General features: G+C 42.5%; 1 protein-coding gene across 1 annotated transcript in view; it reads right to left on the reverse strand.

The window, feature by feature from the left end:
• Positions 1–6,329: 6,329 nt before the first annotated feature.
• PDIA5 (protein disulfide isomerase family A member 5) overlaps positions 6,330–24,646 on the reverse strand; it is a 127,034-nt gene continuing 108,717 nt past the window's right edge. The window contains exons 16-17 of the mRNA XM_067549632.1: positions 11,276–11,410; positions 6,330–8,761 (exon numbers count right to left, since the gene is read on the reverse strand). Of these exons, the coding sequence (XP_067405733.1) occupies positions 8,681–8,761; positions 11,276–11,410 (216 nt within the window). The 3' untranslated portion in view covers positions 6,330–8,680. The remainder of the gene's footprint in view (positions 8,762–11,275; positions 11,411–24,646) is intronic.

The following is a 24,646-nucleotide window of genomic DNA, read 5'->3' on the forward strand; positions in this document are numbered from 1 at the left end:
CCCCCGCCCCCGCTACAGAGATATAAGGAGGAGGGGGTGGCTTTATGGTTAAGAAACTGGACTGAGACTCCAAAGAGTCATGTTCAGTTTCCACTGCTGCCCCACAGACTTTGGGCAAAGCACTTAATCTCTTTGTGCCTCAGTTTCCCATCTGTAAATCAGATAATAATATTCCCTATCTCCCGCCCCTTGTCTGTTAGATGAAAAGCCTTTTAGTGCAAGACTGTCTCTTCTTGTGTGTCTGTACAGGGCCTAGAACAGTAGGGTTCTGAGCCCAGTTGGGGTTCATACATGCTAGCGTAATACAAACAATTAATACTAAATATAGAAGTACGTCTATCTAAGATATTTCCACTGCGCCTAATACTGTAGTTTTGTTATGCTCCGCGGGGGCACGCAGAGCTGTGAGGCACCTCAGCACTACCTGCCCTTAGCATGAAGCAGTCTTGTCTGTGCCTGCTGTGGCTGACTTCCAGCTCTCTGCAGACTTCATCCCCTCTGTGCAAGCTAGTAATAGGCACACATCAGCCTGAGGCATCCAGGTGCTCTCTGAAGCATTCAGCGTCTGTCGCCGGACAATCACAGAAGTTACTAGGTAAGCTGTCCCTGAGTGAACAGTGAACATGGCGCTTGACTGGTACAACTCAGGATCAGGTCCTTCATAACATCCTGGCCCTGGGATGCAGTGAAACAATCATAAGTTTATTATCAAAGGTTAAGTTTTAAGCGAGTGAGTAAGGGTACTAAGTGGAAACAGAAATGGTCACACATATAAAACAAAACATAAAACACACTCCTAGGTCTACACTTATCAATGGTTACCTTTCCTATTTAAAATAAGATTTTCTCCCGAGCATCCAGCTTTTCACAGAGCTCCTGATTTTCAGTTAAAACAAGAATCTAGGTGTTCATGAACACGCCCTGCCCTTCAAAGGTTTACTCAGTGAGTAGATAATAAAATGTCTGACTTGTGACAAGGTGGGATTTTTTTCAGAATATTTTGTGTACTTCATGTGTGTGCCTCAGTTTCCCCTATGTACTGCATGAATTAACTTGGGGAAGGGGAAAAGGTGTTTTCTTTGTAGAAGATTCCAGAGATCCAGGGGGGGCCTGGGCCCTGACAATGGTCCAGCGATTTGTTACCTAGTAACTGATGACCCTGGCCCTCTGTGGGAAGCCAGCCAGTTGGGTCAGCTGGAGACCAAAGAGCAAGCCAGGAGACCAGGTGACTCTGCTTGCCTGAGAAGAACAACAAAGCACAGAGTAGAGGCACGTTGAGTCAGTTAGGGGTGCTTCTGTTGGAAGCAGGGACACTTCTGGACTGGGGGCTGTGAGCAAGAGCTCTGGGCTCCAATCAGACCCAGCTGAACTTGGCTGTAGCTTCCTGTTCTTGTTCTTCTACACTAAGCTAAGGGATCCCTGTGCTGTGTTCCAGACATTCCACAAATCCTTCCTTTAACATTCCTGTCTGAGAGTCACTGCGGTCTAAAGAGGCCAGGATAGCATTGCTCCTTTTGGGTGTGCAAATCTCCCCCCCCCCCCCCCCCATGAGTCAGGCTCAAGTGGACTCACTGAGGGAGCTCACAGAGGAAGGCACGTGTGCTGAAGGCTCAGTGGTGCCGTCCCTCCCAGCAGCGAAGCCAAGTGGCTTACCCCAAAGAGAGTGTGCAACCCTGGAGGAGGGTTGACACACTGAAGGGGTCCTCCCAGGGATCGTTACGGAGCCATGTGAGAACACTGGACCTATGGAACCATAACACTGGTCCCCCAGTTGTAACCCAGTAAGTCTCTGAAGCGTATGTCTAGACAAGGGTCTTTCCCCCCTGCTATTCTCTTCCTCTTGTCTTCTCATCCACTTGGAGCATCCATTGTTCTGGCTTACAATGCTTAATTTACATAAGAACCTAGGCAGATAGGTGAATCCACATTCCTTTGTCTGGCAAAACCTGTTTGACATATTTTCACAGGGAGCAGAGTTTGCCTCCCCTGCAGAATAGACTGAGAGATCAACCCACAAACCCTGTAGCTCCTCAGGGACGTGCAGAGCCCCTTGGGAAATTTGCCTTCACAGCAGCTCCGTCTTTCACCCCTAGCTATCGGGCCCTTTTTTGCCCCAGAGCTTATAGTGGAACACCTACATTGGAGAGGGTGTAGCAGAAAAGAGAGTGTGATCCTTTTGCAGCTCTAGCCTCACCGTTTGCTGCCACCAAATGCAGGGTCACCTACTCCCTGCACCCTCCTCTACGAAAATCTCAGCCCCTTGGGGAGGCCTCAACAAAGTCTGGGGGGCAGTGGTGAGAAAGGTAGGGACTTGACCATCTTGTTCTATGCAGGAGGGGTGAGGTCTGTGCACAGAGGGTTCCCAGCGTTAGCAGATGTTGAGCTATATCTTTAATTATTGAAAAACTTGCAGCTTAAAAAGGGAATTTCCTTTAGCTCAAGCAGTAGGCGTCAAACAGTTCTTCGGGGGGCTAAAGGGCTGGGTTTCTACACCCAGCTCCTGGGGGGAAGAGGTGAAGTGCATAACTACATTGCTCAGGGGTGTGAAAAATCCACACCAGAGTGACGTCGTTATACTGACTTTGCCTGCCCACCCCATAGACAGCGTTATGTCGACGGGAGAGCTTCTCCTGCCGGCTTAGCTACCGCCTCTCGAGAGGTGGGTTAACTACACCAACTCCCACTGGCATAGAAGCATCTTCACTGAAGGTGAAGCCCATTGGGACAGGAGTAGCTGGCTTTATACAAGCCCCTGCCAAGGTGACAACAGGCAGGGACTGCAGGTAGCAGCTCTGCAGTCACTCTCTAGAGAGAAAGGGAGTTAGCGGTATAGGGAGAGAGTCTGCACTGCAGTCACTCTGAGCACAGACAGGGGGGTAGGAGGGAATCCAGGGAGGGAAAACCCGTAGATCCTGTCCTCGATGGAAAGCTTTACCAGAGGAATTGTGGGGAAGAAGGCAACGTAGGAAGAGCCCAGGGAAAGCACAATGAGGGTTGAGACTGTGTAGACTTTGGCTGATGACGATAGGGTCCCTGGGCTGAAGTAGCAGGGAAGCCCCGATTCCCCTGCCAGCTACTGGGGAAGTGGCACTGACTGGGAATTGTCATGGAGGACAGCCTGGGACCATGTACAGACAGTTGGTCCAGTGCAACTTGATACCCTGGAAGGGGAAAGCTATATAGTGACCTCGCCCAAGGGCGGAGGCACAAAGAGAGCTCCCTGAGCCCTAGAGAGGAAGAGGGACCACAGGGCAAATGAGCAACGGAAAGAGAGTGATGCCCCAGATCCAGCAGTGAGTGAAACCCTGTGACACCCCCACCCGGTACTTCCTCTTCCAAGGTCGGTTTCAGCTAGTTGGTTTAACAGCAATAGAAATGGGGGTGAGTGGATTGTTAATACACTTCAATAACTGTTTAATGTTGTTTTATGTACTGTACAAATGGAGACTGCATGCTGGGAGGCCTGGTAGTAGTTTATGGCCATTGGAACTACACACTGGAATCCATTATCATCCTGAGGCACAAAAATTAAACACACTGGACAGAGCCATCAGCATGAGAAGAAGAATTATGTATTTAAAGAGCGGAGAGGTACCAAAGTGCAAGTGAGACTAGTGCACTGGGTAAATCCAGTCTGCTACAGGAGATAAATCTAGCGCCTTAGACAAAAAACCCCACTTCTCTTTACAAGGAAAGCCTGTTACTTTTGCACCATTTCTTGCTTCTCTCTCATTTAACTGTGCGCATATTTAGCATGTGGACTGTGGTGGCTTTATACAGTTGGTGCCAAACAAACTGTAAGAGCTAATCAGATCACGGAGAATTGCACATGTTAATGAAGCAGGCTCACTCTCTTGAATGCCCAGTACATATGTACCCATTTAAGTGGGGCAGCAGAGTCCAGTTTCAAAAGATTTTGTTCATATGGGAAAGAAAACAGATATTTTGACTTAAAGATCATCATGTGGTTGTAAAGGCTAAAATGTCCTCCTTCCTGCTTTCAGGATTTCATCCTGCAACCTTTACTCAGAGGTGTATTCCAAGGCACATGAGTAGTCCCATTAAATTAAATTAAATGGACTGTACACATGAATAGGTAGTCCCTGCTCATTGGATTATTTTGAATGTATGATTACTCTGTCCAATGTTTCTCAGCTGTAAAATGCATGTCGGCAGGGATCTTGAATTACTCTAGTAAATCTGTATACATAACGTTTTCCCTTCTACACTGCTTTACTACTGATTCATTGCTACCAAGAATATTAAGATTGATGGTGATAGTCTGTTTAAAAAAATAAATAAAAACAACCTGTACATTCCTGTATTGAGTGGTATTTCTTTCAAAAAGCTGTAAGCCTTGAAACTCATTAAATCATCCATGAAATAATTTCATACAATACTTCAGAAATGTACTTCGGTTTTATCTTAAAATTTACCACCCATGCAGGACATGCCTATTCTGATATATATGATCACTGGATTAAAGACTTAAACATACCAACGTCCCTTCTCCCCCTAGTCACTTTTTATTCTTAATGGCAGAGCAGTTAAGCCACTAGATGGAGATTAAGGCTTGTTTTTTCAAAGGAACATGAAGGGGTTATCCAAATCCCACTGAAATTCACCAAATTAAATGCAACTTGGGGACCGGACTCCGTTAAGTTCCTGTGAAAATACCAGCCCAGTTTCCCTATAGAGATTCTTGGGCCATAAACAAGCTTTGCCTACTAAGCTGTACAGTCATCTAGGGCTTTATCCTTCAGCCTTGCTCAGTCAGAGTGAAATCCAAGACACTGTAGGGCCAGTACAAGGCTTCTTTTGAGGATTTAAGTGGTTCAGTCTTTGGCTGGCCCTCTGCACAGTGCCACATGAACATTGTGTATAGTTTACCAAAACATACACCTTTTCTCTTGATTGGCCTCTGGGGTTCCAAAGTACTTCACAAGATGGAATGATATGTCTAAATAGATACAGCTACCTCCCCCGACTTGTTGCTCATATTGAACTATATGACCTCTGACGCACTGGGGTTGGCTTCTCTATGCACAAAGTTTGATTTTTCCTAAAGAGAGATTTCTTCTATATTCAGGGAAAATAAAAGTCTTAAAGGACTCTACTTCATAATAGCATTGGGGGTTGGACTAGATGACCTCCTGAGGTCCCTTCCAACCCTGATATTCTATAATTCTATGATACTCTAGTGGTGTCACTAGAAATCGTGGTAGTCTGCACAGATGCAGTACATGTACAGTAGTCTTTTCTAAGCAGGGAAAATAAATCAGCTGGGAATTCTCCTTCTACCCATCTCCAGCTAGCAGAACAGAGAGAACTTCAGCTAGTGGCTCTAAAAAATGAGACTCAAGTGGAAGAATTAAAAGGCAAATGCAAAGATAAAATGCAAAAGTGAAACTTGTGAACCAAATACAGAATGCCATAGCATGCTCTAGGAATTACTCTGGGGAAGTTCTCTGGCCTGTGTTATACAGAAAGTCAGACTAGATGATCACAATGTCCCTTCTGGCCTTGGAATCTATGAATTCTTTATTCATCCATTACTCTCAATGGGACTACTCACATGGATGACTCAAAGGGTCTTTGGATCCTATCGACAAGGGCTGCAGGATCAGAATCATGGTTCGCAAAAGCAGCAGCATCTCTGATTCACTGCCAGCCATTCATGAAAATCGTTAATTTCTTGCTGATACCTGATTTGACAGAGATTGTTACTCATCTTTAGTTAGTACAAATTTCTGCTTGGATATCCATACCTTCTGCAAATGGCTGGGTATGATAAATATGTGAAACTGGACTTTCATTTAAAAGAAATGGATTCAGATCTTTTATCTGTAAAATAAGAGCTTGTAAAAAAGAGAAAAAAGATCATTTAACTTGTAATTGTAGAAAAAGGATGATGAATAGTCGGAGTAACTTCAATGGGTCCAAATATGGTTTTATTTGCCCTAATGTAAATCCAGATTAACTTCAATAAATTTATTCTGGATTTACACCAGTCTAATTGAGATCAGATTCAGGCTCAAATGTTACCTAATTAAATAGGCTAGGAAGTAAGCTTGATATACTCTAGTTCATAGTAGCTAATGCTTTTGTTAGCAATTAGATTTAATTGTTCATCTTATTCAAAACCATCTCTTTCAAAGACATCCTGACTATAAACCAGATGAGTCATGACCCTGTAACAGTAAGTAAATTATTTTCAAGTATTTTGTATTTGTACATTAACAAACAATTAGCTGAGGAAAAAATCCCTCCAAGTCCAAGAAGCAACATGACAAAACACAAAAAGGAAAACTAGGCTCTTCAATTTTAATTTATTATGGTGTAACCAGCTGTAAAGAATTACTAGTCTAAAGCACAGTGTGCAATTGTCCTATTCTAAACATTTACTAAAGCCTATAAATCAGAGCAATCCCAAGAAGTGATGTCACCATTGGCTAACTGTGATCTTATTAAAAAAAAAAGCGCAGCACCTACTTACTGTTCTCTGCAATTAATGCGAATATAGACCTATCCTACATCTTAGGATTTCATGGATGCTGTATTTCCCTTCCTCAGTGCCAACCACTTTGAGATCAGAAAAATTACAGTAACATGTCTACAGTTTTGGACTGATTGTATTCATTGCTTCATACTCAGCTGGAAGCAAAGATCTTTCCACTTGGATTCTAAAGACTGTATAATTTTTTTCTCACACACACGATTGAATAGGTTAGTATGAGGTCAATTTAAAGGATCTGATCCATAGCTACCAATAAGCCTGGGACGTAATGCAAAACAGTGGCTATGCCAAAAAAGAGAGAGAGAGACTACTGGAGGGTAAATAGAAGGTTGTGATAAATTATAAGGCCAGTTCTATGCAGAATATCCATGTACTGCTTGACAGCTAATTTTGCTGGTGGTGGGAAGATTCAGGAGGTGCCTAATAAGAGGAAATATTTGGCATGGCACCATCATTGCTTAGATTTATGGCATGGTTAACAAGCTGGCCACCACACAAGGCAAATCAGCATACCAGCTCTTACTCCTGATTACTGAGTAATGGCTTCAGCAGCTTAATGAGTAGCAAATGTACAGTCCCATTAATTGGGCAAGAGAGAGGGGGAGGAGAAGACTTGCACCCAAAACAGATCAGAGTGTGAGAAATCCATTAACCTCTCCACCAGTGTAGAGATAAGTTGCCCCGTCTACATCATTGATGGGGTGAGACAGGCAAAAGAGAATGTGATTTCATACATCTGCAAACTACTAATAGCAAAAGAGAAAGTGTCCAAGTGATGGTTCTCCTTCATTTTATGAGGATGCTGTGTCAAGCTGCAGCTCAGTGCCACCAGAGAGCGTGAGAGAATCTCAGCGCCACACAGGATACACTAAAAAGAGAGAACCTGTAAGAGCTAAACAACGGGCTTGCCGCTTACTCATCAGACAGGAAATAACCCTTGTTCATGGATCCTGCAGTGGCTTACGCTTTCTTGTCACCAGCTGTTAGGGATGCTGGCTCAAGCAATGTGCTATGTAAAGAGCTGCAAAACAAGGTTGATTCATGATTAAAATATTTTCAATTTTTTTTATTTGTTTATTTTTAGGTCAAAATGAATCTCAAGAAAGCCATTCTATGAAGACATAAAAAGTACCCCCAGACGAATGTAACTTTGTAGCATGAACAGCACAATCACCCATTTTTAAAGTGCTATCTGTAGTATGCTGTATTTGTTTACAGCAATCTCTTTAACATGACTGTCAAAGAAATAGCTTTAAAGCTATATAACTCAATTTTTTATTTAACAAACAATGTGGACAAGTGTTTGGAATGTATGCAAATTGTGCTGTACGTAATTTCTGCATATCAAAAATATTACACATCTGCCAAACATTCAAATATAATGCTTTGCAATATGCATTTCATATGGCCTAAACATAAATTTACAAAAAACAAACCACCTATATTTTGCTCCCATATTTACAGGGTATTTGATGACATAAAATGCTAAAAAATTAGACTGATTCTGAACTTAATCTATACTGTGTTGATTTTTGACAATTTTGTTAAAAATGACTCAAGTACATTCTATTAAGATATGTAAACAGTTCCAGTACAGTGGGTTAAAAATGAAATCATTTAGATCTGGAATGGCCAATGCTAGTGTCTTCATTAATTCAATTTCCCTATTTATCCCTGAGCACCTTAAAATTGATCTCCCAAACCTCTCTTAAGACTATATAACTATTTCACAAAAACGTAAAACTGCATTTGAACAGATCTGTGTGTTTCTTCAAAGTCCCGTTTTCCTCCACTGGTTTAAAAAAAAAAAGAAACAAGTTATTATATGTATTGTAATACCCTTCAGAAGAAAAATGCAAAATCACTGTATCAAACATCTTCATCTACAGCCACACCACAGACTATAAAAATATTGCATAGGAGTGTTGATGGGCATAGTCTCAACATGAGAAAATGCTAGTTTTAAAACAGAATATGGCAACAACCTAATTTATTTTCCTTTAAAAATCAAGTAGTTTCACTTTATTTCAAAATTGTACAAAATGGCCATGGCTGTTTTTTGTTTTAAAGTCTCTGTCTTTAGAATATGTGAAATCTCAGGCTCAGTAACAATGGACCTGGGACCCGTCACAGTGCAGTGGAAAACGTCTTTTGAGGCAGACATTATAATTCATCCTTCTTCTTCCCTATCCTTTCATGGTCTCTTTCTCTAAGGGTTCGCATGAAAGTGGCAAATCCAGACTCCTGTATTTAAAGAAAGAAAAATCTTGGTCAAATTTTTAAAATAAAAGACACCAAAACAACGTTTCAAGTCTCCCAACACACGGCATGGGTATGTATCTGGAATGTAAACTAGAGAACAGAGTCACTGCTTCTGTACTGTCTGATCACAACAGTATGCGGGTGCAGTGCTGCTCCAATGAAGTGAAAAAGGAAATATCTACAGAGGCTTGAGACTCATCAAGTCTCTCACAAGAAACAGGCGGTGGGAGGAAGAATACGGAAGACAACAATGTACTGGAGGAGACAGGGCAGGGATCTTCTCACAAATTTTGTCAACGCTTTTTCATTAATAAACTCTGAAACATACATCAGTACCATGTTATTCTGCTACATGCACTGCTTCAAAGCCAGCTAGGAGACATGCGACTGCTACCCAGGAGCACAGAAATTTGTTAGAACTCTTTATTCTATGATATTGCGTGGCCTTGGCTGTCTCAAGGGCTTTCTTACACCTAAGATCACAACTGACTCCACGTGGGCAAGAAATGCCACATGGATGTAAGGGATCTGTTCACACAGAATCAGGCTCGGTCTACACTTAACTCTGTGATTCGGCAGCAGTCGACAGGAGTTACGCAAAGAACTTGCCTAACTCCCGTCGACTTCTGAGCTTCTCTTCTGCGCGCCGTCTTCACTGCACTACGCCACTTGGGGCGGTGGATTAATAACGTCGACTCCTGGATCGACTGAGCAGGTCTTCACCGACCGCTCAGTCGATCCAGATAAATTGATCAGTGTAGACATAGCCTCAGTTACAGGACTGGGGCCCTGATTACCAAAAGGTGGTTCTTTGTGCAATCCAAGGAATTAATTTACAAGTAAAGGTTTCTTTGGAAGAGTGCGGAGCAGGACACAGGTTTCCCGACTCCCACTACCTTCCTCTAACCGCTAGACTTCCTTTGCAAGGTAGGAGGCTGTAGGCCAAGATTCTTCAACCTTTCACATAATAAAGGAAGCCGGTATAATGGTAGTGCTTGAAGTGTTTTACTGCTTTAACAACAACATCCTTTGCTACCATATTGCAACGTACCTGTAACTTTAGGCACTTCATGGTTGTCATTTTGCTGCATGCTGTGTCCATTCAGGACTTCACAAGGACAGTAGGGATAGAAAAAGCAGAGCACCATGCCACCAAACTAAAGGAGAATCACCAGTATTTGGTAGACGTAGAGAGACTGTAACACACTGTAGAGTAATTCTAATTCTATCCAATAGTCAGTCCTACACAGATGCACTAGCTAGAACATTTTCCAACAACTGGACGTGTCCCCTCAGTCACGTGACCTTAGAGCTGGAATCCTTTCCTTTATAAATCTCACTTTATTAGTGTTTTATACACCCAAAGAATTTGTGGCTGAACTCCTCTTTATTTGTTGCCTACTATACAAGTCTTTATTGTCAGAAAAAGAGCTGTACTATGAACAGAACACTGTATCCATAACAATGTGTAACAAACAGGTAATTATTGCAGGCCAAATCCTGAAAATCTGATTCTGGACTAAACTCCCAACTAACCTCAGTGAAGACTTCCACAGGAATTTGTGGGAAAGAGGACTGAGGAAGGACCTCAGGATTTTGGCCTTGTGTTTTTTCTTTACATTTCTCTACATTTTCATGATTTATAATAGCAACACACTGGCTGCGTTGCTTTCTCCTTGGTCCTTTATTTCCTCTAGGCAGTCATTAATTTCCAAGAAATGACCTCTGCATAGGCTATTATGACTTAAAAGATACATATCAAACAGGCAGTAGATTGTTCTGTCACGCCTACTCGTTTTATAAGCCCAGAAAAGTGTTGCACCAGATCTGTACCTCGCTGTCAGGATGTATGATCGACTGTACATAACACCATGGGAAAATGGAACCAGTCATGAGCTAGGTGTCACAACTGACCTTTCACTTCTGAAGTTCAGGTGAGAATCTGATCTAATGAAAACAAGTGATTTGGTCTCCTCCTACTCTCAGGAGGACAGTTTTGTCCACATCACAAAACCAACGATCGGTTATGATTTGGCAGACTCTGTAGACTTAAAACATTGGGATTATGGCAGGTCTGGATTCAGACGCACCGGCAGAAATGAGTGGGAGCAATTTTCACATCACCTGCCAACTCTGAGCCTGACTACCCAGTACAATTAATTCCTCATTTTCATTAATACTACATTTATCCACAGTCTTCATTTTATTTAAAAAAAAAAAAAAAAAATCAAATCAAATTCATTCCAAAATTCCCTTAGCAAGTGTTACATTTCCCCAAATAGACCAAACAAGTTCCAGTGCACAAATAAACATTGGTATGGCACACGGTGAATTTCAACCCAGTGAATTATTGATGGGAGTGGAATTTAAAGCCCTTTGCAATATGTTGAAAGTTTACCCTGTCCTGTTCATTTACAACAAAAATGGGAAAAGATGAGAAATTTCTTTCTCCATGGCAGTTTTTTCCCCTAAATCGCAACCTGTACTTATACTTACTGCTCTGTCTCCATTATACTTTTCTACAAACTTCCCATAATTGTAATAGTTAAAGGTGGGGTAGCCGTCTACACCTTCCTGTTTACACAGATCATGATTCTGTTCTTTGGCACAGTCCACTGCAGCGTAGGCTATCTGAAATACAAAAGGAATAGCACATAAGAGATGAAAAACCATAACCATCCTCTGCTTCAAATAGCGGCACCGTTAGTGGATGAGAAATTGAAGAGGTGCACACCCTCTGCTATTGCAGCCTAGATGTGTTTTGAATAGAAAGCACCACTTGTATCAAAATGCGCGACGGCTTTTATAATCTTCAGAGATGGGGGGAAGGAGTTCAGCATCAGACTCAAGTTGACTTGCGTGACCCTAAGCTAAGAGCTGAACTCTCTCCTCTAGGGATGCAGCAATGTGCTGTGCTGGCTAGAACTCTCTCTTAAATTTAATTAATTAGGGCTACTTGGCTGCAAGTGCTTATAGGGTAAGAAAAATCATCTTTGTTATCCTTAAATACAGTCTCCGGCTGGCTGCAAAGCCTTCTTCCCTCTTTAGTTTATTCAGAAAAAAGTTTGCATACAAAGATGGTGCAATGTTTATTAGTTAATTCATAGAAGTGTAAAGGGCATTAATGAGGTCTGCTCAAAGTAGCTGTAACAAACCTCACACAGTTCCCAGGTTAAGTAAGATGTGGGAGAGTGCCGTCTAGTGGGCAGGTCACCAGACAGAGTCAGACAACCTGGGTTTTAATCCTGGCTCAGCCACTAATCTTCTGTGCGCCTTTAGGCAAGCTGCTTTACTCCTCTGCCACCCTTGATCTGTCTTGTAATGTGGATTGCAAGCTCTTTGGGGGTAAGGACTGTTTGCGGATGTACAGTACCTAGCACCATCTGATCTCAGGTAAGGCCGCTAGGCACGACAAATAAATAATAGCCAGAGAGAGAGAGCCCAGCATGGATCTCAGCTCTCTGCTGAACTACCATAAACTGGCTTCCTCCCTCTTTAGTTGCTCACAGGGAGAGCTCATAACCTAGGAGACATAGTATGTCATCCCAGACTAACCAGGGCTCAGGACTATTGTTACCACACTCTGTGTATCGCTGGGAACCTGATTCTGAGAGGTACTGAGAACCAGCACTTCCCATTGGCTGCAGTAGGAGTTGTGGATGCACCTCAGGATAAGGACTTTATTTATCATTTCAGATTCAGCTCTTTTGGAACATGGACTTTACGTACAGTGGGCTCCTACGGTGATTGCATATACAGTACATAGCTCCAACTGCAGAAGCTGTTCTAAAATTCGACCGCCATTTATACATACTTGTCTTCCCAATCCCATGATGCATTTTGTTGGAGAGTGGGCCGGTTACATAGTTTTAAGTGTATGCTACCTACAATCCAACCAATTTATAGAAGGGATTATTGTGATTGCTGGCTACAGTGTTTCAAAGCTAATTTAATACCAGACACATTTTAACTTTAAATTCCATTCCACTGGCCTACCCCAAACAATCTGGTCAAAATACCTTTTATTTGCATGACTTCAGAGCTTCGGATGCACTGTACTCCCATAATTAAAGATCACTTACTATGCCACTACGCCCTCTAATTTAATGATGAGACAATCAAAATGACATCAACTGATCTCAACATCTGGGCAGCAATTAAAGAAACTGGAAAAGCTTTCTTGGGTTGTGGTTGTGGCAGTTGTTGTTTTGGATTTGAGTTCCTTAGAAGACAATGGCTTAGAGAGATCAAACTCAATTCTGTTCTCAGATGAAAATCACTACCTCAGTGCAGAGTATCACTTCTTTATTTGTGTGTTAAAACAGGAAAACCATTAAAGTGACCTTAAAGACACAGGATTCCTGAAGACTATTTAAATAAAAGAATACAATCACTAATACATTTTGGTAGTTTTAGTACAACAGAAGGAACTCAAACTGAGTGAAGGCCATTAACAACAAATGTTAAGCATAATTTGCAGCAAGAACTCTTTATTTATCTATCATGTATTTATACATTAAAATGATATTAAAGGAGCATTATTTAGGTTGCATGTCAAGCAGTTGAAAGTTAGGAAAAGCCAGATTTAAGGTTGTGCAAGCTTATTTCTGCCTCCTTGTGCAACAAGAGGAATCCTGTGGAAAAATGTAGTATATGACCACGTTATTAAACACTGTATCACAATGCACATGCAAGAGGGCAGAATTAAAGTTGAATGGGCAAGAGTAGATCTGATATTTCCTATCTCTGGAGTTCTTGACTTTGCAACCTTAACAATGTTCTTTTAAAGAAGTTTCATATGTAATTTCCTAATCAGTTTGGATTTTTTTAAAAGCAAAAAAGCAAAAACAAGTTCTATTAGGTGCAACTGTAATAATCTCTATTGTGCATCAACTGGGTTTGAATCCTAAACCCTCAGCACTGCAGCACAGTCTGCCACTACTTTCTACATTAACTGGCAGCAGGAGAAAGCTGATATCCAGAGGCAAGGGGGAGCCGTGGAGGGAAATGTGCAGCTGACGCCATATGCTGCGGTGGTGGAAGAGCTCCAGTTATCTCTCTCCCCCTTTTCCTGGGGAAGTGGGAGATATTACCCCTTGTGATGCCCCCAGAGGTGGGGGGTTTCTGCCATGGAGGCCCGTGCTGTGCTTGGAGAGGTGGTTTGGGGAGCTCCACCTGGCTCTCCTCTACCCCTGCTGCTATAGCTGGAAGCTATCATGCATTTCCCGGTGCAGTTTGTGCCACTGCCTAAGCACAGCTTTTTAGAATGCTCACTTCATTATTTTTTGCAGCAAGTGGCAGAAGGAATAGGTTGATTTTAAAAATGTTTGTAACTCAGCCAAACCTGAGCCAAACTGGAACAAGGGGAAAGGCATATACCTAGTTCCAGGGCTTTGTCCTGGCTGAATTTCAAAGCCTCCTGAAAACAATGGAGGAATTAGAACTTCTCAAAAGAGGATGCAAGAATCTCTTTATAATGGAAAGCATTAGGTGACCTAAATATAAGGATCACTACCAGCTCCCGTTATAACACTACATATCACCATGCTATCATGCAGGGAAGATAATCAGAGCTTCTTCCACAGTGGAAGATCAAAAAGTCGAATAAAATGAAATAAAGCTAAAGAACATTTGTGTAAACAAACGCAACCCTCCTAGGTTTGGGGTCCAATTCTAATCTCATTCATTTTGTTTTTACATCGACCTCAACTAAGATTACAAATAATTTACTGCGGTCTGAGATCAGAATCAATTCCAGAAAATTTGGCTTGATTGTTGCCCTTTGCTTAGATTTCATTGTGCTTTCATGGGTGGGTGCATTACATTTTATAACGTTGACGTTCCTTACAATAGTGGGTTTCAAACAGCATTCACTTACCAATGGCTACTTTAAAATATGCATAAAAATTTGGATGCACACTGGATGCCTTATTATAATACTGTTTTCTACATACTTTGTTTCATAAATGGATTCTACTTGGACTCAGCTTATGGCTGGCTGTATTAAAAATACTGCATCTCAAAAGACAACAGTCCACGAAAAAGAAAAGTAAAATAGCTAAAGGGGCAAATAAATTTACATTCTGTTGTTTTTAAGGCAAATAAAAAAATCAACACTATTTCTACCCAAATGGCTTTTCTTTGGACTGAAGCTAGAGTTGTGTGTTTCAGGGAAATTCCCCCCCCCCCTATTTTTCTTGGAACTGAAGCAGCAAAAAGATCTACCAGGCAGGAAACTGAATCATCAAAAATTATGATACCGTGATTAAAAAAAAAATACTGCTGCAAACTAGTTGGAGATTTCTGGAGTATCTTGCTCTCAGAAATGGCCCTAAAAATTATCTATCAGCAAGTTACATGGTAGTTTGCTGGAATCTCTAAGTTAGCAGTGGCTTTACAAGCTGCCTAATAAAACTTACACTCCGTGACTTACATTTTAAGTAACAGATGCCAGAAAGATGAACCATTAAAGCTATCTTTGAATCCAAGAAACCCTGGCTCTTCTTTTCCGGCAATATGTACAAATGCATCCGAAGCCAGAGGGACAGAAACTTTACAAATATATGGAAGAGGGAAACAGGTTTAAATCATTCAGTCTTCTAATTTGCAGATTCATTTTCGTTTTTAAAAGTATCCCATCAGTTGTAATTTGCTAACAGTAAAATACCATCCAGCAGTTTTTAAAAGATACAAGGCTCTTCGTTTGAAGAGACTATGGTTCTTGGCTCTAAAATGTGACTTTCTGAAACAATTAACGTTGCTATAATCCAAAGGAGTAAATCTTCAGAGACATTTAAAGCAGAAAACAAAACAAAAAACCCCTAACAGCAGCTAATTTTCGTGGCACCCACAAAAATCCACAAGGTTATGGGCTCTGCAAGAGGTGTCAACTAGCCAACATCATCCCTCGATATGCACTGGCTCCAACCAATCACTGAAGCTGGTGCAGAAACAATGTTTCAGAATGGACAGATTACTCACCCTATGTAGTAACTGGAGTTCTTTGAGATGCAGGTCCCTATGGGTGCTACACTTCAGGTGCACCTGCGCCCTGCATTTTTAATCACAGATTTTTGGTAGTGGCGTCCGTCAGCCCATACACATTCTTTGAGGATATAATAGGTTGCACAGGTGAATCACTCTCAGTTCCTTCTCCACTGCAAAGTCCTACAAGGGAGACTCCAAAGCAGAGGGGAAGGAGGGTGGGTAGTGGAGCACCCATAGGGACACACATCTTGGAGAACTCCAGTTACCGCACAAGATGAGGAACCTCTCCATTCAGAAGCGCCTTTTCTGCATAAGTGCTCTCCACCCAAAGGAATTCCAAAAAGATCTCTGGCTGCATCCTACTCTGCTATCAACTACCAAACCTTCTCCCGCACAAGCAGCGACTATGGCAAAAAGGAGCAAGTCAGAGAGAGATAGAGAGCTGGCTAGATCATCGGGCTCAACGGCTCGATGTCTAGCTGGCAGCCAATAACAAGCGGAGTGCCCTAGGGGTCGGTCCTGGGGCCGATTTTGTTCAACATTTTCATTAATGATCTGGATGATGGGGTAGATTGCACCCTCAGCAAGTTTGCGGATGACACTAAACTAGTGGGAGTGATAGATACCCTGGAAGGTAGGATAGGATACAGAGTGACCTAGACAAATTGGAGGATTGGGCCAAAAGAAATCTGATGAGGTTCAACAAGGACAAGTGCAGAGTCCTCCACTTAGGAAGGAAGAATCCCATGCACAGCTATAGACTGGGGACCGACGAGCTAGGCAGCAGTTCTGCAGAAAAGGACCTGGGGGTAACAGTGGATAAAAAGCTGGATATGAGTCAGCAGTGTGCCTTGGTTGTCAAGAAGGCTAATAGCATATTGGGCTGCATTAGGAGGAGCATTGCCAGCAGGTCGCAGGAAGTAATTATTCCCCTCTATTCGGCATTGGTGAGGCCACATTTAGAGTATTGTGTCCAGTTTTGGGCCCCCCACTACAAAAAGGATGTAGACAAGTTGGAGAGAGTCCAGCGGAGGGCAACAAAAATTATTATGGGCTGGAGCACAGGACTTATGAGGAGAGGCTGAGGGAACTAGGTTAGTTTAGTCTGCAAAAGAGAAGAATGAGGGGGGATTTGATAGCAGCCTTTAACTACCTGAAAGGCTGTTCTCAGTGGTAGTAGATGACAGAACAAGGAGCAATGATCTCAAGTTGCAGTGGGGGAGGTCTAGGTTGGATATTAGGAAAAAAACTTTCACTAGGAAGGTGGTGAAGCGCTGGCATGGGATACCTAGGGAGGTGGTGGTGGAATCTCCATCCTTAGAGGTTTTTAAACTGCGGCTTGACAAAGCCCTGGCTGGGATGATTTAGCTGAGGTTAGTCCTGCTTTGAGCAGGGTGTTGAACTAGATGACCTCCTGAGGTCCCTTCCAACTCTAATCTTCTGTGATTCTATGCTTCAGGAGGAGGTGTCCTTCCTTGATATCTGTAAAGCAGCCATGTGGAGCTCTGTTCACACCTTTATGAGACACTATGCCGTAGTTCAGGACACTGTTGATTCCTCCTTTGGACAGCTGTCCTTCACGCAGCCCTATCATCTGCCTCCCCATGCCCTCCTCCTACTTGTTAGTCACTCACAGCAGGGACCATCACTCGAAGAAGAGGAGGGGAAGATTACTTCCCTGTAACTGGAGGTTCTTTAAGATGTGTGGTCCCTGTCTGTATTCCACTACCCACCCTCCTTCCCCTCTGCTTCAGATGTTCTCTGATCTGCGGTGGAGAAGGAACTGGAGAGGCGGTCGGTCCGTCCTGCCCTTTATCCCCTCGGGTGAAGGCACAAGGTGAGCCAGGGTGTGTGCGTGGACTAATGGACACTACTTCCAAATTCTCTGGCTCCGGATGAATGGTGTGCCTGTGTAACCCACAATGGAACACAATAGGGACCATCACTCGAAGAAGAATTAATGTGATCACTATCGTAGGGGGAATCAGAATGAATGGTATGTTTTGGTCAGGTCCTTCAACCAGTTGAGTGAGTGTAGAACTCAATGGGGAACAGACAGTAAACTTCCTAGACTGAATTTGCTTGGTGTGTAAACTCTCCGAACCCATAACTATAGACCTCGGAGATGTAACCTGGCATGCTGCGCTACAAAGACATAAGATGACCTGTGTCCCAGCAGTTGAAGACAACATCTTACTGTTACTTGAGGACTGCACTGAATCCTTGAGATGAGATTCGCCAGTGTGAGAAATCTGCTGGGAGGGAGGTATGCTCTGCCTGTCACTGCATCCAGGGAAACTCCTGTAAAGGCTAGATGTTGTGTCAGAGTCAAATTGGACCCTTCAAGGTTGATTTGAAGGCTCAGGCTGTGAAACAAAGAACACGTCATCTTTACTGACTCCACCACTCCTTGGTACAATCTGCCCTTAATCATCATCACCTGGAGCTTGTATGGAACTCCCCTTGGGACCTGTAGTCTCTGTAGCCCTTCTTGTGTGCTGGTGACTGAAATCTTCTGGGAGATTTACTTCTTATTTCCTTCTGCGTAGACGCAGATACAGATGAGGACTTCGTACCGTAGATCTCCTCAGTGTTGCGGTACTGCCTACCTCTCTAGCGGTCTCCAGTGACTGAGATCTTGATGTGGATGGAGCACTTGCAGAAGAGGTTTATGTACAGAGGGTCCTCCGCCTCTGGATCCAAAGCTGATCATAAAGGTTGCTCCATCATTAAAAGTTTAAACTTGATTTCCCTATTTTTCCAAGATCTACCCTTGACGGAAGTGTAGATCTTGCTCTTACTGTGGTTATGAGAATGACCCAAACGGGGGAGGCAGTGCGTATGCTCATCGTTAATTGGAAGAGTCTCACAGCAGGAGAAGCTCCTCTTGAATCCTGGAGAGCCCAGCATTCCCAACCAAAGCAACAAAACACCACCACCACAAAACACCAACCCAAGAAGGTGGGAAGTTCTTAATAATCATTTAACTACAGCTAAGAATAAAAAGATTTATTTTTTAATTTTTTGAGAGAAAAGAAAAAACAAAGGGTACAACTGTTCCAACATTATAAACACTGAAAGGAAAGTAACTATAAAATAACTATCTAAGTAAATGCTAAATATTAGCAAATAGGCACACATTGTTGACCCTGTCTCAGGCCAAAGATGGTAGAGAAGGAACTGAGGACGGTTCGCCCGCTCAGCCCCAGATAGCCTCTGTGTGGAGCATGAAGATGTATAGGGCATCTGCACAGGCCAAATGGCACCGCTACCAAAACTCTCTGATCAAAAGGCACTGGTAGCAGGTGCCCCTGAAATGCAGCACCAATAAGGACATTACTCGAAGCAGAAGAGGTTCTTTGTCAATGGAAGTTATTTCTGCATAGGAACAACAGAGTTATATTTATTTCTGTTCTATTCCAAAGATGGAGGTGGGAAGGAAATGTCTGTCAAATTGAAAAGACAGTTAAGAAGATATCTACAGTGTTGTTGTAGCTGTGTTGGTCCCAGGATATGAGAAAGACAAGGTAGATGAGGTAAGGTCTGATTTCTTTCCCCAGACCTGAAGAAGAGCTCTGTGTAGTTTGAAAACTTGTACCTTCCCCCTACAGAAGTTGGTCCAAGAGAAGATATTACCTCACCTACCTTCTCCCTCAGTGAAGAAGATAATTGGTTAAACGTTCACATCAGACTTAGGACTGCAGAAGAAGTTCTTTGCAGCATACTCAGTGGAGTCCTCTTGAAATTTCTGCCAGTCTTCCCACAACTAGCACATACTGAAATCTGATTAGGCAGAGCCACAGCACCTTATTGGGGCAGGTGCTTATCCCTTTCCCCTTGTATTCACAGCTGCGTTGAATTAAATCCATACACCAGCAAATTGATCCTTATAAAAATGTATACAAAAATGGTCCAAAACATTATAGTTTACCATAATGCCAGTGAAGGTTTGGACTAGAATAATGCAATATTTTTTCACAAAGGGAGGGAGTGGAGTGGTTTATGTTCCTATCAAACAAGTGTGAACATAACTGTATACCAGAAAATTTCAATTCTGAATCACTTTTGATGTGTACTAAGTGCCTCAGAAGAGCTGGGGTTTTTTAAAGCTGGGTATTGCTTTAAAAAAAATAAAATTTCTAGACACCAAGACTTTTTTTTTTTTTTTTTTTTTTTTTTTTTTTTAAAAGAGTGATGTTACAGACCAAAAGCCAGAACTCTCAAATATAAACTCGTTCACATTTTGATAATGGTGGGTCTTTGCATTCTAATCCTCAAAACTGAACTCAACCAGACAGTTTTGGGATCAGGACATTTCTAAAATCAGAAGGGCCCTATTTCTTGGGTCTGGTTCAGATCCGGTAAAACACTCATGCAAAGAGCTGGCTGGAAAATTATGCCATGAAAAATTTTTCTTTATTGAAATTTTGAGAAGTTTCAGCCAGCTCTAGTCATGAGAGCAGCTCTTTTCCCCAGAGGGACATTTGGTGCCCAAAATATGAGACTTCAGCAAACCCAAATCTGATTCAGACACAAATCTCAAAATCTTAGCTCAACCCACAGCCATATCCAAATACTGCCTTCTTGGCCAATCTCTTATACGTTATATCTTTGCAATTATGCATTTTTCTCTGGTGAATCATCTCTCCCTAAATTGCAGGGATTCCGGGAACACAACAGATTAGAGGAAGAGTGCAGAATAAGGCTATAATAGTATGTCTAATTATCCAAGCTATATCTCTGCAGACAAATTATCTTTTTGTGCTGGTACTAAGAACCATTCCCGTCATTAACACATTATGGAGGAAAGATGGTTTATGGTTAAGGTGCTGGACCAGAACTCAGGAGATATGGTTTCAGTTCCAAGCTCTGCCACAAAGATCTGTGAGACACTGGACAAATCACTAAGAACCAATTTTTCCAAGAGACTTTGGCTCTCAATTGGGCACCTGAATGAAACAGCCTAATTTTCAAAAGTGCTTGTTCTCAATGGAAAATGCTAGGTGCTGAGCACTTTTAAAAATCTGACCTTTTCATGCAAGTGCCTAACTGCGAGTTAAGCTTCACTGAAAATCTGACTATTAATCTCTCTGGGCTTCAGTTCCCCAGTTGCGAAATGAGGACGATATTACAATTCTCTCACAGGAGTGTTTTGAGGCTAAATAAAAAATGCTTTCAGCACTGTCCAAGAAGGGTTCTCTAGACGGTGGGGCAATGCACTCGACAGGGTGTGATTTCTAAAGAACACTCACATGTTGCACATTAATTGGTCTGTGCAGACCCTGCTGGTGCACTTTAACATAGTGCTGTCGGAAACAGTACTTTGGTAAAGCGCACTAGGGAACCTCTAGTGCACACCAGCAGGATCTACACAGACCACGAAATGGGCAATATGCTATTGCACTTTAGAAATCACAACCTGATACAGCATATTGCCTCACTGTGTAGACAAGCCCTACTATACTACTACTTAGTGTCACCTCCCAACAGAACTGCAAAACATAATATTCATAGAATTATAGAACCATAGAATATTAGAGTTGGAAGGGACCTCAGGAGGTCATCTAGTCCAACCCCCTGCTCAAAGCAGAACTAACCTCAGCTATATCATCCCAGCCAGGGCTTTGTCAAGCCTCAGCTTAAAAACCTCTAAAGATGGAGATTCCACCACCTCCCTAGGTAACCCATTCCAGTGCTTCACCACCCTCCTAGTGAAAACCATTTTCTTAATATCCAACCTAGACCTCCCCCACTGCAACTTGAGACCGTTGCTCCTTGTTCTGTCATCTGCCACCACCGAGAACAGCCTAGCCCCATCCCCCCTGGAACCCTCTTTCAGGTAGTTAAAGGCTGCTATCAAATCCCCCCTCATTCTTCTCTTTTGCAGACTAAACAAGCCCAGTTTCCTTATTCTCTCCTCGTAAGTCCTGTGCTCCAGCTCCCTAATCATTTTTGTTGCCCTCCGCTGTACTCTCTCCAACTTGTCTACATCCTTTTTGTAATGGGGGGCCCAAAACTGGACACAATACTCTAAATGCGGCCTCACCAATGCCGAATAGAGGGGAATAATCACTTCCCGCGACCTGCTGGGAATGCTCCTCCTAATGCAGCCCAATATGCTATTAGCCTTCTTGACAACCAGGGCACACTGCTGACTCATATCCAGCTTTTTATCCACCGTTACCCCCAGGTCCTTTTCTGCAGAACTGCTGCCTAGCTCGTCAGTCCCCAGTCTATAGCTGTGCATGGGATTCTTCCTTTCTAAGTGGAGGACACTGCACTTTTCTTTGTTGAACCTCATCAGATATCTTTTGGCCCAATCCTCCAGTTTGTTTAGGTCCTTCTGTATCCTATCCCTACCTTCCAGGGTATCTACCACTCCCCCCAGCTTAGTGTCATCCGCAAACTTGCTGAGGGTGCAATCTACCCCATCTTCCAGATCATTAATGAAGATGTTGAAAAAAACTGGCCCAGGACCAATCACTGGGCACTCCGCTTGTGACCGGTTGCCAGCTAGACATGGAGACATTGATCACTACTCGTTGATCCCTATGCTCTAGCCAGTTCTCTATCCATTTTATAGTCCATTCATCCAACCCATACTTCTTTAACTTGCTGATAAGAATACTGTGAGAGACAATATCAAAAACTTTGCTAAAGTCAAGGTATATCACATCTACCGCCTTTCCTACATCCACAGAGCCAGTCACCTCATCATAGAAAGCAATCAGGTTGGTCAGGCATGACTTTCCCTTGGTGAATCCGTGTTGACTGTTCCTGATCACCTTCCTCTCTTCCAAGTGCCTTAAAATGCCTTAATATTCTGTTCTAGAGTCATGTTCCATTTAACACATGCAAGTTTTTTTTTTGTAATTGTGTGTGAGGTAAAGAGACAATGAAATCCCCTTTCAGGAAATTATTCCCTTTTTGTTTTTCAACATTTTGTATTTTAATAGTCTGTCTTCCTGCCATTGTGGGATGATGTAAAATATCTTCCTGCATTAGCAGTTGCTCTCCTGTTAAAATATGTATTGCCACGGACAGGTTTATTGATTCAAGGAAATAAATCTCTGCAGGAGCTAATATTGACTTTTGTTATGAAAATGGAAGTGAATAACTGAATATTGATTCAAGGAAGGAATGATATAGGACAGGCTTATTTAAAAAATAAAATAGGGATAAAATTTCAGTGTGAAAAAGAATGGTACTAAGCATCTGCTTTACAGAGTAGTCAACTGCAGATGACAAATGTGATTATAGACAAAAAGTCTATTGTTGCCAAGTGACAAAGGTTTTTCTAGCACATGTGAATTAGACAGGTACCCATTCTTCCCTATGTTTACTGTACAAGGGTCTATTTATATAATTTGTTCTCTCTCCAAAATACAGTACATCCCACTGAGGTTAGCCACAATTCATTCACTGTTCTCCACGTGAATCAGTTTGCAAGAGAAGATTAATATTAGTTACCATGATATACAGCACCAACATTATCACATCTGATGAGTCATTTTTTTAAATTCATGATGTGCCTGGATCTCCAAAATATTAACTTTCTTGTTTCCTTAATGCATCTGTGTCCCAATTTCATCACACAGTTTTTCTGCCTGAGGATCTGAAAGTGTGGTTCAACCCTAAAAAAAAAAAACCAAAAAACAACTGCCAAAAAATAGCATGGTGGACTTCCATATCGTGATTCATTAAGTCTCACTGATTTCTAGAAGTTCTGCAGACCAAAGCAGGCCTTCCTTCAGTGACAGCCGTGGCAATCCCAATTTCTTCAGATTTTGCTCTCACTGACCCACTGTTAGCTGACTGGTGTTCTGACTTGTACAGATTCACAAAAGTACAAGCCTGTTCAAAAACATAACTCATTTCAAAGAGGCTTGTCCAAATAGCAGCACCTTTTACTCAATTCTTGGTATTTGTTACTCTCTGGGCATGGAAAATCCAACAGATTTCCTCCAGAGAGCACCATAAATAAGTTCATTCTAGCTGAACTTTGGACTCAGCTTTTGGGGGCTCAGCTGAAAATGAGCCGGCAGAGTTTTAAAAATGTTATTGGTGATCCCGAGTCTCTCTCAAGTCCTGATTGAACAAATCTTCATGCTCCTCCATCTGTTCAGCAAAGGGACAACTGTCACACTTGCAGCTCTTGAGCATCTGTTGGTGAGCCGGAAGGTATGAACGGTCACTGCTGAAAGCATCCACGAAGACAGCTGCAGATGCAAGCCAAGGCCGAGGGCTCTCTCCTGGCAGCTACAAGTGAAGGCCACAGCTCCCCAGGCAGCTGAAAACAAGAAGGTCCCAGGACCCAGTGTAATATTTTTAAAGTACCTGAAAGTAATATTTGTGAAAAGCAAGAAATAACCTGCAACTGGCAGGGAATAAAGCCCTGCAGTGAGGGAGGAGCCTTGCAAACGGTAATGTCTCATTGGGCATAGCAGAGCTGGTTGCATAAGGACCATTCCAGAAGCTTCCCTGAATTCCGTACACTCAGGATCTGCTCAGCATAGCTAGACATATCTCCTCACAGGCCTGCTCTTACCACTACTCTAGAGACACTGAAGTTGGCAGAGGCACAGGGGCCGTGGGTGGTATGCAAGAGCCATAACCAGATATATCTTCTGTAATGTGTAGCCACACCAGACAAGCACATCAGCTGGATATTCCTGCTAAAGTAATCAGCAATGAGACAACCAATGAAAAGCTGATATTTGGGGCCAAATTGTGAAATAGTGGCCATCATTTTTGTGCCCGTGACTTTGCATGCACAGAGGGGCTTTGCACGTGCAAATTGTGTCACCAGTACACAAGCATTATGTGATTGAAAAGTGTACACCAACAGATTGTGTTCTCTTTGGAAAAAATCTGACCCGT

The sequence above is a fragment of the Emydura macquarii genome, unplaced genomic scaffold (assembly GCF_026122565.2).
Source record: "Emydura macquarii macquarii isolate MOO-44397 ecotype Brisbane River unplaced genomic scaffold, CSIRO-AGI_Emac_v2 contig_1253, whole genome shotgun sequence".
In the NCBI taxonomy this organism is placed as follows: Eukaryota; Metazoa; Chordata; order Testudines; family Chelidae; genus Emydura; species Emydura macquarii.